The 15,316-nt window shown below is 46.9% G+C and overlaps 1 protein-coding gene across 1 annotated transcript; it reads right to left on the minus strand.

Moving 5' to 3' along the window:
• Window positions 1–3,798: 3,798 nt before the first annotated feature.
• NOLC1 (nucleolar and coiled-body phosphoprotein 1) lies at window positions 3,799–14,485 on the minus strand. The gene is made up of 13 exons (XM_036829082.1): window positions 14,311–14,485; window positions 11,740–11,795; window positions 11,486–11,625; window positions 11,259–11,389; window positions 10,682–10,847; window positions 9,317–9,447; window positions 9,043–9,187; window positions 8,600–8,728; window positions 8,217–8,327; window positions 7,482–8,126; window positions 7,193–7,299; window positions 6,927–7,019; window positions 3,799–6,750 (listed from the first exon to the last, which is right to left on the minus strand). The coding sequence occupies exons 1-13, from the start codon at window positions 14,428–14,430 to the stop codon at window positions 6,592–6,594; spliced, it is 2,133 nt and encodes a 710-aa protein (XP_036684977.1). The 5' UTR covers window positions 14,431–14,485; the 3' UTR covers window positions 3,799–6,591.
• Window positions 14,486–15,316: the final 831 nt, after the last annotated feature.

Below are 15,316 nucleotides of genomic sequence, written 5' to 3' on the forward strand. Positions count from 1 at the left end.
TAGTGACTATACCAATTTACATTCCTAACAATAGTGTATGAGGGTTCCATCTTCTCCACACCCTCTCCAGCATTTATTATTTGTATGAGAGTCACTCTTAATGCCTTACTCCTCCTCACTGCTCCTCTACCTCCACCCCACCAACCAAGTTCTAGTTTTTTTCCTAAATATTTCTCAAATCTATCCACCTCTCTCCATCTTCTCTATCTTGGCACCCCTTTAATTCAGGTCACCAAAATGATCTCTCTCCTGGCCTATTGTAGTAGCCTAACTGGTCTCAAAATATCCGCTCCAAATCCCTTCAGTCTATTCTCATGCTAGCCACATTTGGCTTTTCAGCATGCAAATCTGACTGTCACCAGCCTTTAACACCATTCAGTGATACTGATGGAATATTTAATGTTAGTTGATTACTGTCTGTATTGGTAATTCTTTTATATATTTGAAATTTTCCCTAATAAAAAAAAATGATACCCACACATACACTCATGGTTATGGACTGAATGTTTGTGTTCCTCTGCCCCCCAGAATTCATATGTTGAAGCCCTAACTCCCAATGTGATGGTATCAGTAAGCAGGGCCTTTGGGAGGTAATTGGGTTTAGATGAGGTAATGAGGGTACAGCCCCATGATAGGATTAGTGTCCTTGTAAAAAAGAGACCAGAGAGCTTGCTCTGTCTCTCCCTGCCATGTGAGGACACAGCAAGAAGCCTTCTGCAAGCCAGGAAGAGAGTTCTTACCAGGAACCAAACAGGCCTGCATCTTGATCTTGGACTTCCCAGTCTCGAGAACTATGAGAAACACATTTCTGTTGTTTAAGGCACCCAGGCTATGGTATTTTGCTATGGCAGCCCCAGCTGACTAAGACACGCACACACTCTTCAACAGCTTCCCATTGCCTTCAGAATAAAACCTTAAACACGCCTTACAAGGCTCTACATGCCCCGGTCCCTGCCTCCCTCTCAAGCCTCATCTTATATTGCTCTCCTCCTTCCTCTGCCTTTCAGCTGCATAGGCCTTCTTTCACTCTGGGGTCTCCATCATGTTCCCTCTCACCAAAAGGCCGTTGCACATGCTGTGCCTTCTCACTGAAAAAAACACACAGCCCTGCTCATCTTGCACCACTGAGATAGGCTGGGACCTGGGACCCTTTACTGGAGTGCTTGCACCTAGACAAGCAACAGAATACCAAGAAACTATAAGGGACTATGAACAATAAGATACTAAAAGATGACAAACCAACTGCCACTTCTGAGGTGCCAGGAGCAAAAGCAGGGTACTGTTCGTGATCCCCGCACCCAGCACCACCAAGCGGGTGGGCAGACCACCTAAGCCACCCCTTCAGCCTAAGCCACCCATCCGCCCCCAGCCTCACACCGCTTAAGGAACCAGCCCACCCTCCTCGGAGAGCGAGCAAGGGAACCTGTTACTTGTTTTCCCTCCCTTGTGCTACAGCGTGAGTCCCAATAAAGCCTTGCCTGAATACCTCGTATGGCCTCTTATCAATTTCTATTGATTAAAGAGTCCAAGGACCCAAGTCAGTAACATCAACACCTTCACCTAATTAACTCTCACCTTCAAGTCTGGGCTGAAACATCACTTCCTCAGTGAAGACATCTATTACCACAGTGACCCTATGTCCTGACTTGCCTGGGAAAGTCTCAATCCACACCTGCTCCTCTCAGCCTAATTATCAATCTCTCTCCCTTCACTCTCAAAAACATCCCAGTTTAGGGACTTCCCTGGCTGTCCAGTGGTTAAGACTTCGCCTTCCAATGCAGGGGGTGCAGGTTCAATCCCTGATCAGGGAGCTAAGATCCCACATGCCTTGAGGCCAAAAAACCAAAACATAAAACAAAAGCAATATTTTAACAACCTCAATAAAGACTTTAAAAATGGTCCACATCAAAAAAAAAAATCTTTAAAAAAAAAAAAAAAGCATCCCAGTTTAGATGATAAATTACATGGCTACCCAGTCCGTGAGGAAGTCTCACCACTATGTGGGCTACTTTCCCCTGTCACATGTGCTCATAGTTCTTTGTACCTTGCCCTCATTGTACTGAAGTTTATATTTATACATTTGTGTGGATTAATATCTTTGCCCCTCATTAGACTGGGTAAACTTTGGTTGCTGGGACTGTGTCTGGTTTTTTGTTCATTCATGATTGTGTCCTCAACATCTCTCACAAATTATGTGCCTGGCATATAGTAAGCACTCATATTTGCTGAATGGATGAATTTGTGTCTGATAGGCTGATTTATTGAAATACTCTGTACCCTACCTACCCTCCAACACACTTCGAAGATGGAAGCCTGGCATATGTTCTCCTCAATCCTGCTGGGAGAGGAGGGGAGACAGAGAGAGCACCAGGGCCTCTGAGCTCCCAGGCATAGGAAGGACACAGGTCTGCAGTTTCCATAAGCAGTGGGACCTGTGGTTGGCCCCCCTTATGGGAGCTCCAGTGCCCTGTTGGACCTGAGGGGAAAGTTGGGAGTTCCACATGAACATCTGGGTTCTTCTATGAGCCATGTTGCCTGTTGCTGGTTTTCAGGTAACAGATGACCTCTCATAGATGACAGACTCTCCTCTCCACTCTCCAGAACCAAGGGTCCTCAAATGAGGGCCTATGTCTTATTCATCTCTGTATCCAAAGGCTCATAGCAGGTGCTCCGATTTTGTTTAATTTAAGTGGGGTAAGAATGCCAAGCTTCAACTAGAGTCCAGCTCCCTGCAGTGTGCAAGGACCCCACCTACTGGCCTCTTCAGTAATTGCAGACAGCTTAAGCCAGCTTTGTATGAGGGAAGGGATGAGAACTCAGTTGTCAGTAGGGGCTTTGCTTTCCCTGCAGCTGTATTTAGTGCCAGGAGCACTGCATTGGACTAGCAATCCCCTAACACACTCAGGAGAACAAAATAAAGTATTAACTCCTCACTTGGGTACAAAAGGCCATTACTATTGAATCCTCAGACAGTATTATCCTGCCCCTACTTACCACACACCCTCCACCTACCTGATCCACCCTAAAGGCTCTCTTCTCCCAGTGGAAACATTTCCTCTTCCTTGCATGGTATGTGCCTTCTTCATACTGGCAGCTGCTACTCTCCTCAGAATCCTGGGCCAAGGTCAGTCTTTTGTTGCTGTCCCCTTGGGGGTGCTACTCTGGCCCTTGGTGACAGGACTCAGCATGGTGTACAGAACTGTTCCCATCTCTGACTTCCCCTATTAGACACTGAGCTCTCAGGGAGTTCTATGGCTGGTACATAGTAGGCACTCAAACACTCTTAGTATTTCAGAGCCCCCAAATACTAAGGTTGAGACACCATGATCTAGTTAATATCCACCTAACAGGGTTGGGCAGCAGTGAGGATATAACCTGTGAAACATAAAGCCACAAAAGGATATTGGAAAGTTTCCTGCTTTGTGTCCATATGAGGTACACTGCAGATGGGCATGAGCCATCATGTGTGTGATTCACTTAACGTGTGGATTTCAGCAACACTGCCAGAACCCATCAGCATAGGTAGGAATTCAGGTCCCTGAAACTAAACAATGAAATGGGTAAATTTAATGTGGTATATACATACAATGGAATATCATGCAGCCTTGAAAAAGGAAATCCTGCCACATGTTACAACATGAGTAAACCTTGAGGACATTATGCTAAGTGAAATAAGCCAGTCACAAAAGGACAAATACAGTCTAATTCCACTTATATGAAATATCTAAAGTAGTCAAAATCATAGCAATCTGTTGCAAAACAATGTCAGTACTAACACTAATGAACTATACACTTAAAAGTGGTTAAGATGGCAACTTTAATGTTTTATACCACAATTTTAAAAAACTGAGCATTATCATTTATCCAAGTGGCAAAGATCAACTTGGTTAAGTGTTGGCAAGAGGGCAAGCAAAGAGGTACTTTCATAAAGTGTTGTTGGAACTACAAGTTGGTACAATGGTTTTGCAGAGCAATGATGAACAAACGTTAAACGTACACATCCTTTGACCCAACAATCACTCTTAAACTATTCCCTATAAAAATACCCACACGAATACTCAGTCTCACGTATAAAATATCCACTATGGCACTATTTATAATAACAAAACACTAAAACAACCTGAACAGCTACCAATAAGGTACTACTTAAAATAATCTATGCTACTTCCATACAATGGGGTCATTAAAAATGAGCTACAAAGTTATGAAACACTGCATATAGCAAGCTACTCCATATGTGTGAGGAGAAAGGGGAGAGGATGCATGTAGTAGTACACACAGAGGAACTCCCTGGAAAGAGACAAAAGAATCAAGTCCCAGAAAATGGGGATAAAACAGAAATTTAATTTTTACTTTATACTATTAGATTTAACAAGTACATTTGAAAATGAAAGCATAAGGGGAGGAAAGAAAAATTACCAACTCATTTCTTTTCAGATACTCTTAGATTAGTGGTTTTCAGCTCTGGTTGCTCTTTAGAATCACCTAGGAGCTTTAAAAAATCTTAACTCCCAGAATCCACCAGAGAGCACCAGGATCTGATTCAACCGATCAGCAGATGGGTCCCTGGGTATCAGTGTTTTTAAAAGATCCCCAGATAATTCTAATTTTCAGCCAGTGTTGTGAAATCACTGATTTAGGCCAGGGTTTTGCAAACTGTAAAAGGCCAGATAGTAAACATTATATCCTTTGTGGTCACATAAAGTCTGTCACGTTTTTTTTTTTAAAGCCCTTTAAAAAATGTAAAAGCATTCTTAGCTCCTGAGCAACACAAAAACAAGCCATGGACTGGATCTGGCCCATGGGCCATTTTGCCAATCCCCAATTTAGACTACGCACAGGCTGGTCTATTGCCTGGACAAGGCACCATGAGACAAGGTACCATGAGATAAGGAATAGTCAAGAAGGCTCCACAGTGAACCCACAGGTCTGGGCCCCAGCCCTCCAACTGGCACCCAAGTTGTTCCGAGTGGAGGTGGGAGAGCTTTGGACTCACATTAATAAAACTCCCAAGATACATTATAAACCAGCCAGCTTATTATTTTTTAGTAAGATGTAGAACTTTTACCATGCAGACTGAATACGTATGTCAGCGTGAAGAGCACATTTTCTTCCTAGAGGCAGTGACACAGAAAACCAGGTTATCTGTGGAACCCAAACAAGGGGAAGCTAACCTTAAGTTACACCTCATCCATAAAGCGAGGGCACACTTTCCCAACACAGGGACAGACCAGCCCCAGAGAACTCGGAGAACTCGTTGACTTTCCTCCCAATCTTACTCTGGCTGAGCGCTGCCAACAGTCATCTCCTACAGCTTTATGATCAGCCTGCTTGGCCTAAGAGTCATATCTCTGCTCACTGTTTTTTACTGTTACCTCCACTGTTACTGAGAGTCAACGTTCTGAAGGGGGCACATCAGTTGCTCCCGTGCACCAACTACAAGACACAATAATCCTGTTAGGATGCTCTCCCAACACCACTCTAACTCAAGTATTACCAGATAAAATGCTTTGTAACGATTCTTCTCATCCTCCATTTACAGGTTACCTATAAATTCACCTGAATAATGTAACCTAATTCCTACTGAGGATTAAGGTTTTTAATTATAGGTTTTCTTCTTTCACTTTCTTGATCAGTGATTCCCAACCATGTAGGAGTTAATGAAACTAAGAAACTAATTTTGTGTCACCACTGCTACCAAGACAGAAATACCAAGTGATATGTGCTTTTCAGATTAAATTAATGCTATTTTGTTCTCTAAAATGTAAAAAAATAAGATGTAGCCCTCAATTTAGTATTCGACACTCTTAAGGGTCAAGCCAATCAAAAATTGTCTTTGAACAATAAAAAAGTTTATGCTTTTAAATTAAAAAACATATATTACAAACATTATGTAATAATAAAATTATAGCAAACGAAATATTCAGACTGACCCCACGGCATTCACACCACACCAGAATTTTGCCTGAAACAAAAGAGTAAATTTTATCCCCCAAAGTAGGTAAGTCCATGCTGCTGAAAACTTCAGTCCTAGACCCCACGAATGAGGTACATAGCTCATGCTTAACAGATACATACATTAACCATTCTTAACCGCCCCTCACCAGGGCCCTGAGGGGTAGGAAGGATGAAACGTGAACGCAAGCACTCCCATAGACAGAATTATCCAACTATAAAAATTCATACATGTGACCTTTACCACATCTTGGAAGATAGCTGATTTTAATCTGTGAACCCACCTCTGAAAACCACAACAAAAATCAATAGGAAATGATTTAATGTAAAATATACAAATTTCTCAGTATGAGAACTTCCACGAAACAGGGAGAATGACAACTAAAACAATTTTTCTTAAAAAAGAACACTCCCCTTACCTTGTCCTTGCTACCCAACACTCAAAAACAAATCTGTACAAAACCACAAACACAGAAAAGGACCTTAGAGGATGTTACGATGCAAAGCCTTCAGACCTAATCTAAACTGCTCTCCTCACCGAGACCCTCCCCCGATAAAGTTGAGGGTTCCCAGGTCCACTGGGGAAAGTGAGTGGTCTCAGATCATCACCCCTGCTGTGCTACAGATGATCCACGGTCACTCGCTGTCAAACTTAACAGAATTGACTTGGACAGAGATGGAGCCTCCCCGGTAGCTGCCCCGCTTCTTCTTGGTTTTCTCATGCCGGAAGGATTTGCCTTTGGTGAACTTCAGAACTTGATTGGCTCGCTCCCCCCAGTCTCCAGTTGCACCCCGCTGGTAAGTAGAGACAGGTGGTTAGCACACAGAAGGACAACGCCAGGGCCCTGTCAGTTTCTTCTCCCTGCTCCAGCCAACCCGAACCCAGAGAACCTCCTACCAACCAGAACCAAAAGCTATCCTCTCTCTCACCCCACCCCCTCAAGAATGGTGAAGACCCTCTCTCTCCTCACCTTGGCGTCAAAGGAATTGTCTGCCACTCGGGCATCCACCTTGATCTCCTCCTCCCTGATCCTTCGGAATGGGGAGGATCCCCTTCGTTCTCCCTAGAGAAGAATGAAGAAGGAAATTGAGGATGGAGTGGTCATGTAACAGGAAAGCCCTCCTGAGCTACACCCACAGCACGTATGCCAGGCCAGGCAAAGAGCTGTCAAGGTGCTCTGCAATTTTTCTTTCTCCTCTAAACGCTGGCTCCTGAGAGGAAAATAAGACAACTTACTTTCTTCCTTTTAGGAAATGTGTTGGGGGTCTGGGGCTTTATCTTCTTGGCTGGAGGAGTCTCTGCCTCCTTAGCAGCCTCATTCTGCTTCCACTTCTTTCCTGAACCTACAAAACAAAAAGCCAGACTCAGGAGACCAGTTTCCTGTCCCTCCTCCCAGGGTCCCACACTGAGGGCCTCCAACTAACTGGAAGCCAGTCATGGGCCTCGGCTCCCTATCCCACCCCAAGAGTAGAGCCCATCCTGATATGGGGGACAAACCCAGGAGGCAGGTTCTTTGGATACAGACCTGGCTTAGCAACTGCCACTGCTGCCTTTTTCTTGCCCTCCTCCTCCTCGTTGCTGTCCTTGTCTGCTTTTCCATTCTGGGCAGTCAGTGCAGAGGTGCCATTGGCCTTGGGGGTTTGTGGTCTTGGAGTGCCCTTGCCCTTGGGCTTCTCCTCTTCCTCCTCCTCACTGGAGTCCTCAGAGGAAGAAGTGCTGCTGCTCTCGGCCTTTGCTTTCTTCACAGAGGCTGGTTTGGAAGGGGCTACAGTTCCCCCTGCCTTCTGTGGCTTCTTTTTGGCTGGGGGTTTAGGCGTCTTCTCTTCCTCGTCTTCCTCGCTGCTGGAGCTGTCTGAATCAGAGCTGCTGTCCCCACCACCCTGAGAGGCCTGCTTGGCAGGCAAAGACGGAGCTGCTTTGGCCATCACCTTGGACTTAGGGGTGGCTACATTCTTCTTTGTCTTCTCCTCCTCACTAGAACTGCTCTCCTCCTCACTGGAGGTGCTATCAGCCTTTCTGGTCAGAGGCTTCTGGCCACTGGCTGCAGGCTGCTTGGGAGTTGTAGCCGGCTTAACCGCAGACTGCTTGGGAGTGGCAGCTGGCTTACCTGAGGAATTCTTGGTGGTACTGGCTGGCTTAGCAGGAGCTTCATCCTCAGAACTGTCGGAGTCTAGACAGAGAATGGAGTGAGTATCTCCCCAAATCAGACTGAGGGGAGCCCTTGGAGCTCCCACTGCCCTGAGGGCCTCCTATGCCTTACCTGAGCTGTCTGAAGAGCTCTCTGCTGCCTTCTTTGCTGGAGCTGGTTTAGTAGTTGCTTTGGAGATGCCTGCCTTAGCTGGGGGTCTCTTTTCTTCCTCAGCACTTGAATCTGGAAAGAACCTATGGCATTAGGCTGGGTCCAGAGTCCCAACCCAACCAGGGGCAATGAAAAGAAGGATGCAGGGAGTTCCCTGGTGGCCTAGTGGTCAGGATTCCAGGCTTTCAGTGCTGTGGCCCGGGTTCAATCCCTGGCGAGGGAACTGAGATCCCAAAAGCCACACGGCGCAGCCAAAAAAAAAAAAGCAGAAGGGACAGAAGCATTTCCCTCCCTACTCCTCATACGCTCCCCAGACCCACTCACCACAGGTGATGATGACTCACCAGACTCGTCGCTGCTGTCCTCACTGCTCTCCACAGGCTGCTGCCTCTCTGCAGCTTTCTTGGGAGCCTGAATTCCCAGGGACTTCTTGGGTGGGGGAACAGAAGGCGGGGGAACTGAACTATAGGGACCTGTTTAAAAGGGACAGTGTGGTGATTTTAAAATATGTACACAAATTTTGATACTGCTTCCTTCTAGAAATGGAGCTTAATTCCCTATCCCTCGAGGGTGGGCTAGGATTAGTGGCTCATTTCTAACAAATAGACTACGGCAGAGATGATGGCATGCCATTTCTGAGTCTAGGTTATAAAAGGCAACGTGGCTTTCTCCTCTCTCTGGGAGAAGCTGGCTGACACATGCCAAGGTCCACGTGGTGACTGCAGAGGTCCTCCTGCCATTGGGCCCTGGTCACAGTCGCGCAGCTTGACTCCCCGTGTCCAGTCACCTGGTTTTTTCTTCATGGGTTTTTTCTTCTGCTCTTCCTCCTCCTCCTCCTCACTGGAGGAGTCCTCACTGCTGGAACTCTTTTGGGCAGGAGCGGCAGCTGCTTTCACTGGGGCCTTGGCCACAACTTGCTTTTTAGGTACAGTCTGCATCACACAGAGAAAATCAATTACCACAGGAAAATACTGACCCAACCAATCCCGCCATGCAATGGAGACCCCCCAACCACCTCCATCCCCAGTTCCTTCTTCCCTGGTAGAAATTAAGGCCCATACCTTCTTAGATACGGCTGCTGCCTTCTCCTCCTCTGAGTCATCATCACTGCTGCTGCTGCTACTGCTGCTGCTGCTATTACTACCAGCTGCTTTGCCGTTGACTACTTTAGCTGCTGGCCGAGCTGGTGTACCTAAGAAAAAAGAAATAATGTAAGCGAGTATACAGACAGCTTTCGGATCCGCCATCTGCAGTGGCGCTGCCGTCAAGATGCAGATTTTCATGAAGACCCTGACAGGGAAGACCATCACTCTCAAGGCTGAACCTTCAGATACAATAGAAAATGTAAAGGCCAAGATCCAGGATAAAGAAGGAATCCCTCCTAACCAGCAAAGACTGATCTTTGCTGGCAAGCAACTGGAGGATGGCCATACTTCGTCTGACTACAACATTCAAAAGGAGTCCACCAGGGCTTCCCTGGTGGCGCATTGATTAAGAATCCGCCTGCCAATGCAGGGGACACGGGTTCGAGCTCTGGTCCGGGAAGATCCCACATGCTGCAGAGCAACTAAGCCCGTGCGCCACAACTATGACTGCTCACCTAGAGCCCATGCTCCACAACAAGAGAAGCCACTGCAATGAGAAGCCCGCACACAACAACGAAGAGTAGCCCCCGCTCGCCACAACTAGAGAAAGCCTGCATGCAGCAACGGAGACCCAACGCAGCCAAAAATAAACTAAATAAATTTTAAAAAAAAGAAAAAAAGAGTCCATTCATCTGTGTGGAGACTTCGTGGTGGTGCTAAGAAAAGGAAGAAGTCTTACACCACTCCCAAGAAGAACAAGCATAAGAGAAAGAAGGCTAAGCTGGCTGTCCTGAAATACTGTAAGGTGGATGAAAATGGCAAAATCAGTAGTCTGCGTCAGGAGTGCCCTTCAGATGAATGCGGTGCTGGAGTTTCCATGGCCAGCCACTTTGACAGACACTATTGTGGCAAATGTTGCACGGAACTATTAGCATGGAACTATTAGCGCGGAACTTAGGAGTCTGTCAATTCTCTTGCCTTTGGAGGAAGCATGAAGGAGAATGCTGTGGTTTACTACATCAAAGGATGAATTTCTTGCCCAATTTCAGGAATAAACCTGTCTTCCAAAAAATGATATGATGCAAATTATTTGAATATGCCCTCTGAAGTCTTTAAAACATGTTTTCCCTCACTGCAGACTATTTCTGTAGTTACTAGTCCCTAACTATAAAAGTTTTTACTTACTAGGAAAATGTTTCTTTTTAAAAAAAATGACACCAGTCAATACCTCTAGTTCAACAACCAGTGCCATTTCACTCCTGTGCTGAATTAAGGAATTTTCACATCAGTCCCCAGGGCAACCTGGTCCCCAGTCCAGCCTCCTAGGAACATAAACAATACCTGGTTTGGCTGGGGCTTTAGCCTGAGCTTTAGCTGCCACGGGTGTTGTCTTTGGCTTCTGGTTCTTTGGCACCTCATCCTCTGAGCTTGAGTCAGAATCAGAATCAGAGCTCTTGGCCTTCTTAGGAGGAGCTTTGACTGTCTTGGCTTGGGGTTTAACTCCCTTCTGTGAGAAAACACACAACCAAGAGAATCAGCAAGAGTTTCAGGGCACCCAAAGGACATCCTAAGGTAGAAAGCTTCCTAGGTGCCTCCTTTTTTAGGCCTTGTCCCTGCCATTTCCTGTCTAGAGTTCCCTGTACCTGTCCACAAAACATATTCTCTTACTCTTGGAGTCGCTGACAGTATCCCAGAGAAACCCAATACTGCCAGGGAAGCAGAACAGGTTGAATTTCCTCTAGATTCAGGGCTCAACTTCAACCTCACATAATCCTTCCCAAACCTCCTACTTCTACAACCTCCCTGAAAAACCATGTAATCACCTGTTATATACCTAACGCCATCAAGCTAAAAGCCAAGATTTTAGTTTCTTCTTTCCAATCCCTTAGCAATCCTTTTCCTTCTCAAAGTTGCAAACCTGGACAGGCTTTTTCTTTTTGTCCTCTTCCTCATCATCACTGGATTCTTCACTGCTGCTGCTGCTCTCTGATGCCTTGACTGCAGCCTTTCCAGGATGCTGAAGCAGACTGGCTCGCTTGGCAGGTACAGCTGAACAAAAGTACAGGTCCCAGTAAGAATCAGCCATTTAGCACAGACAGGCTCCAAATCCTTTTCCTGGAACCACAACTCCCTGCTGGGTCTTACCAGCTTTCTTAGCAGGAGGCCCCTGGGCTTCTTCCTCCTCGCTGCTGTCCTCACTGCTGTCACTGGATGAAGTCTTCTTCTTAGCCTTCTTAGTCACTGGTCCATTTGCCTGTAACTTCCGCTTTGGGGCCTTGGTGGACCTGTTGAGGTAGATTAGGCTAACTCCTGGGGAATCAGGACCTTCCCAAACCAAAGAACACAGTCCAGCCTACGTGGGGGGAGAAAACAGCCACATTAGCACAGAGAAGACTTACTTGAGCCAGAAACTATAGATGTCCAAGAGGGAAGAGGCGTTGGCATCCTGCTGGGTCTGTAAGAGAAAAGAGAGAGAGCAGGGTAAGAAAGTTTTAATTTGATATAAATGTTACATCTCTGTAAGACTTCTCCTGCTTGTATAAATTAGGAGAAAAATATTCTATTTATGTATTTCCCAGTTTTTGGTATCAAAAACTTGGGCTATCCCTGTAGTCTCTGGCACCATCTATCTATTCCCCCACCTGTCAATCCTATTTATCAAAGCCTTTAAAAATATGCATTCCCTTTACTCTAGCAGTGTACTATCTAAGAATTTATCCTTACCCATGAAACAAACATCTACACAGGAGGATGTTTGCGGCAACATGGTTTATAATTCCAAATCACTGGAAACCATCCTCCAAAAGAAGATTAGTAAAAATCTATGTTACATATTCAGTACAGAATTGCATTCAGCTATTACACTGATTATAGATTATAAGTTGGTGTCCAAAAAAATAGCAAGGCATTACAGTATATACAAAAATACAGGCTCAAAGTTAGATGAGTAGATGTGAAACTCACCTCTGCCAATTATTAACGTGTGACCCTGAGCAAATCACTTAATCTGGGACTTCCCTGGTGGCGCAGTGGTTAAGAATCCACCTGCCAATGCATGGGACATGGGTTCGAGCCCTGGTCCAGGAAGATCCCACATGCCGCAGAGCAACTAAACCCGTGTGCCACAACTACTGAACCTGTGCTCTAGAGCCCTCGAGCCACAACTACTGAGCCTGCGTACCACAACTACTGAAGCCCGCACACCTACAGCCCATGCTCCACAAGAGAAGCCACCACAATGAGAAGCCCGCGCACCGCAACAAACCAATGCAGCCAAAAATAAATAAATAAATAAAAATTAAGAGAAAAATAAATCATTTAATCTTTCTGAGACTGTTTCCTTCCCTATAAGATAGATGACACTACACATCTTATTAACTTGTTGAGAAGATAAGAAATAATGCATATAAGGGGCTTAGCACCTGGAAATAGCATCTTGCCCTTAGTAAACCCTCCACAGAGATTAGTTTTTTGTCACATAAAAAAGATTTCTGGGCTTCCCTGGTGGCGCAGTGGTTGAGAGTCTGCCTGCCAATGCAGGGCACACGGGTTCGAGCCCTGGTCTGGGAGGATCCCACATGCCGCGGAGCAACTGGGCCCGTGAGCCCCAACTACTGAGCCTGCGCGTCTGGAGCCTGTGCTCTGCAACAAGAGAGGCCACGATAGTGAGAGGCCCGCGCACCGCGAGGAAGAGTGGCCCCCGCTTGCCGCAACTGGAGAAAGCCCTCGCACAGAAACGAAGATCCAACACAGCCAAAAATAAAATAAATAAAATAAATAAAGAATTATTCTGCCTAAAAAAAAAAAAAAGATTTCTGATTCTGAAAGGCCCAATTTCATCCAGCCCACTCTCTTCAGCCTCCCTAACAGTCAAAACAGTTCCAATATGAAAGCAGCTGTATCAGATCACATGGCAGGCTGTCCCAGCTTAAGGCAGCCCTTTCTGAGGCCGATCTGACTCTCAACTTGCGTAGCCTGATTCTACCACAAAGAACAAGCTTACCTTCTTAGTCAAAGACTAAGACCGCTAAGGACCACCATACCACTCCACTCTACCCTCAAGGTGTTTTCTCATGCAGTCATGTCTGCTCTCCTTGAGATGTAGATTCCAAACCTTTCACGTTCCCGGTCATCTTCCTTTTACTTGTTTTTAGAACATCCTAAGGTACGATAACTAAGATAACAGCTTTCACTCATTGATGCTTCCTGAGCACCAGGCACCGGTATTGCCACTTTGTATATGTACATATAATGTTACTGAAACTCACAAAAATCCTATAAAGTGGCTGATGACATCCCCATAGAAGTAGAAACAGATTCAGGGACGTTAAGCAAGCTGCCTGGATCATACATTTCAAAAGTGGCAGAGGCTGTTCCCAAACCTAGACTTGTCTGATGCCACAAGTCAAAGATTCAAGCCAACAGCTATGCCTGCTTGGCAGAGAGAGCTATGATGCTCAATCCTGCTTCAGCAGAACCCTGCCTCTACTCGTTCATTTTCTTCTTTAATAACAAAAATCCCAGCCTTCATTATTTCTAAAGCAATTTTACTTATTTTTTGGGTCCCGGGTAAATTCGATTGAGAGTTAAGGCCAAGTCACGGTCGGCAACAGCCAACATAAGGCCCAAAGAAAGAACCAGGAGCCTCCACTGCCTCCGGTGGGGCACGACGCTGCCGCCTCGCCGCACTCCGCCAGCCACGTGACCTAGGCCACGAGGTTCCCACGCTGCCACCGCCGCCCCTCTCACCAGAAAAAAAGCAACAAAGCTCAGCGCCACGTAGTGAGACATCGTGGAAGAGACGCCGAAACTCCAGGCTTTCCGGCCACCGCCGAGAGCTCGGCACAAAGGCCTGGCAGACACTGGGCTGGCGGACCCCACAGACCTCCCTACCTGCAAACCTAAGCATGTCAGGGCCCGGAGCCCGGTGGTCATCCCACCCCCGCCCATGAATCATGCCCGGGACTCACAGCGCCTGTTGCCTTGGCGAACTTATTGGCCACGTCCGAGAGCTGGTTATCGCGCAGAAAGCCGAGCACGAGGGGATACAGATCGCTGGGAACCACGCGGCGCAAGCCGGCGTCCGCCATCCTCTCGGCAATACGCGTCACTACCGTTGCCGACGCACGCGACTCAGGAACCCGGAAGAGGAGGGGTAGGGGCGGACCCCCGTGACGCCACAGCGCCTCGCGGGGCACGGCGGAAGGGGCGGGCGCACTCCGCAGAGCAGCCCCGCCCACACCTCGGAGACAGGGTAAAGGCGAAACCTACTAACGCTTTCCGGTCCCGCGAGTGTCGCCATCTTGGTAAGGCGGAGCCCGCCGGTCTGCTTTGTGAAGGCGGAACCCTGACGTCAGGGGTCACGCCCTCAGCCGCGGCGGGAAAACTTCGGACTTCCCGCGCCCTGCCTTTTTGATGGAGCCACCTTTTCTCAGTGCTGCGGTTACCCGCGCCCCTGGCATCTGGATGCCAGAGTAATGAGTGGGCCGGCGGGCCCGAACTGACCTTGAATTCCTCTAAACTTGGTCACATGATCTCCCAACCTACCCTATTCGCGCTGCCCGTGGATTCCCACTCTTCATCTTCACTGCCTCCAACACCCTGGGAGGCCCTTTCTCAAGATACCACCCCAACCTCTGCACTCCCACCTCCATTACAGAGGACGCTTCAGGTTATCTGTGGTAGTGGTGAGGCGTTGACCTTCAAAACTGCCCCTACCTCAATCATGACTTGCCCATGAGACAACCCTTTCCTCTCTTACATAACACAGCCTTAGGTCAGCTCCATGAAGGGAAAAAGGGGTTGTGCACCAAACCTGAGTGACAGCAGCAATCTCTTCAAACCTATAATCCTGAAAATAACCCTTCTACCACCTGGGGCACAGCCCACACTATGAACCCTCCCTGTGGAAGAACTAGAAAACCCCTCAACTGCCTCTCCTTTGTCATGAGTTACTCAAATTTATCAATCACTGCC

This window comes from Balaenoptera musculus, chromosome 16, assembly GCF_009873245.2.
Source record: "Balaenoptera musculus isolate JJ_BM4_2016_0621 chromosome 16, mBalMus1.pri.v3, whole genome shotgun sequence".
NCBI lineage: Eukaryota > Metazoa > Chordata > Mammalia > Artiodactyla > Balaenopteridae > Balaenoptera > Balaenoptera musculus.

Excerpts from the sequence above, each read along its gene's own strand:
- NOLC1 (XM_036829082.1), bottom strand. The coding sequence starts at position 14,430 with ATGGCGGACGCCGGCTTGCGCCGCGTGGTTCCCAGCGATCTGTATCCC. Across the intron at positions 11,796-14,310 it reads TCGCCAAGGCAACAGGCGCT|ACCCAGCAGGATGCCAACGC; the intron begins GTGAGTCCCGGG and ends TTTCTCTTACAG. Across the intron at positions 9,448-10,681 it reads TAAAGCCCCAGCCAAACCAG|GTACACCAGCTCGGCCAGCA; the intron begins GTATTGTTTATG and ends CTTTTTTCTTAG.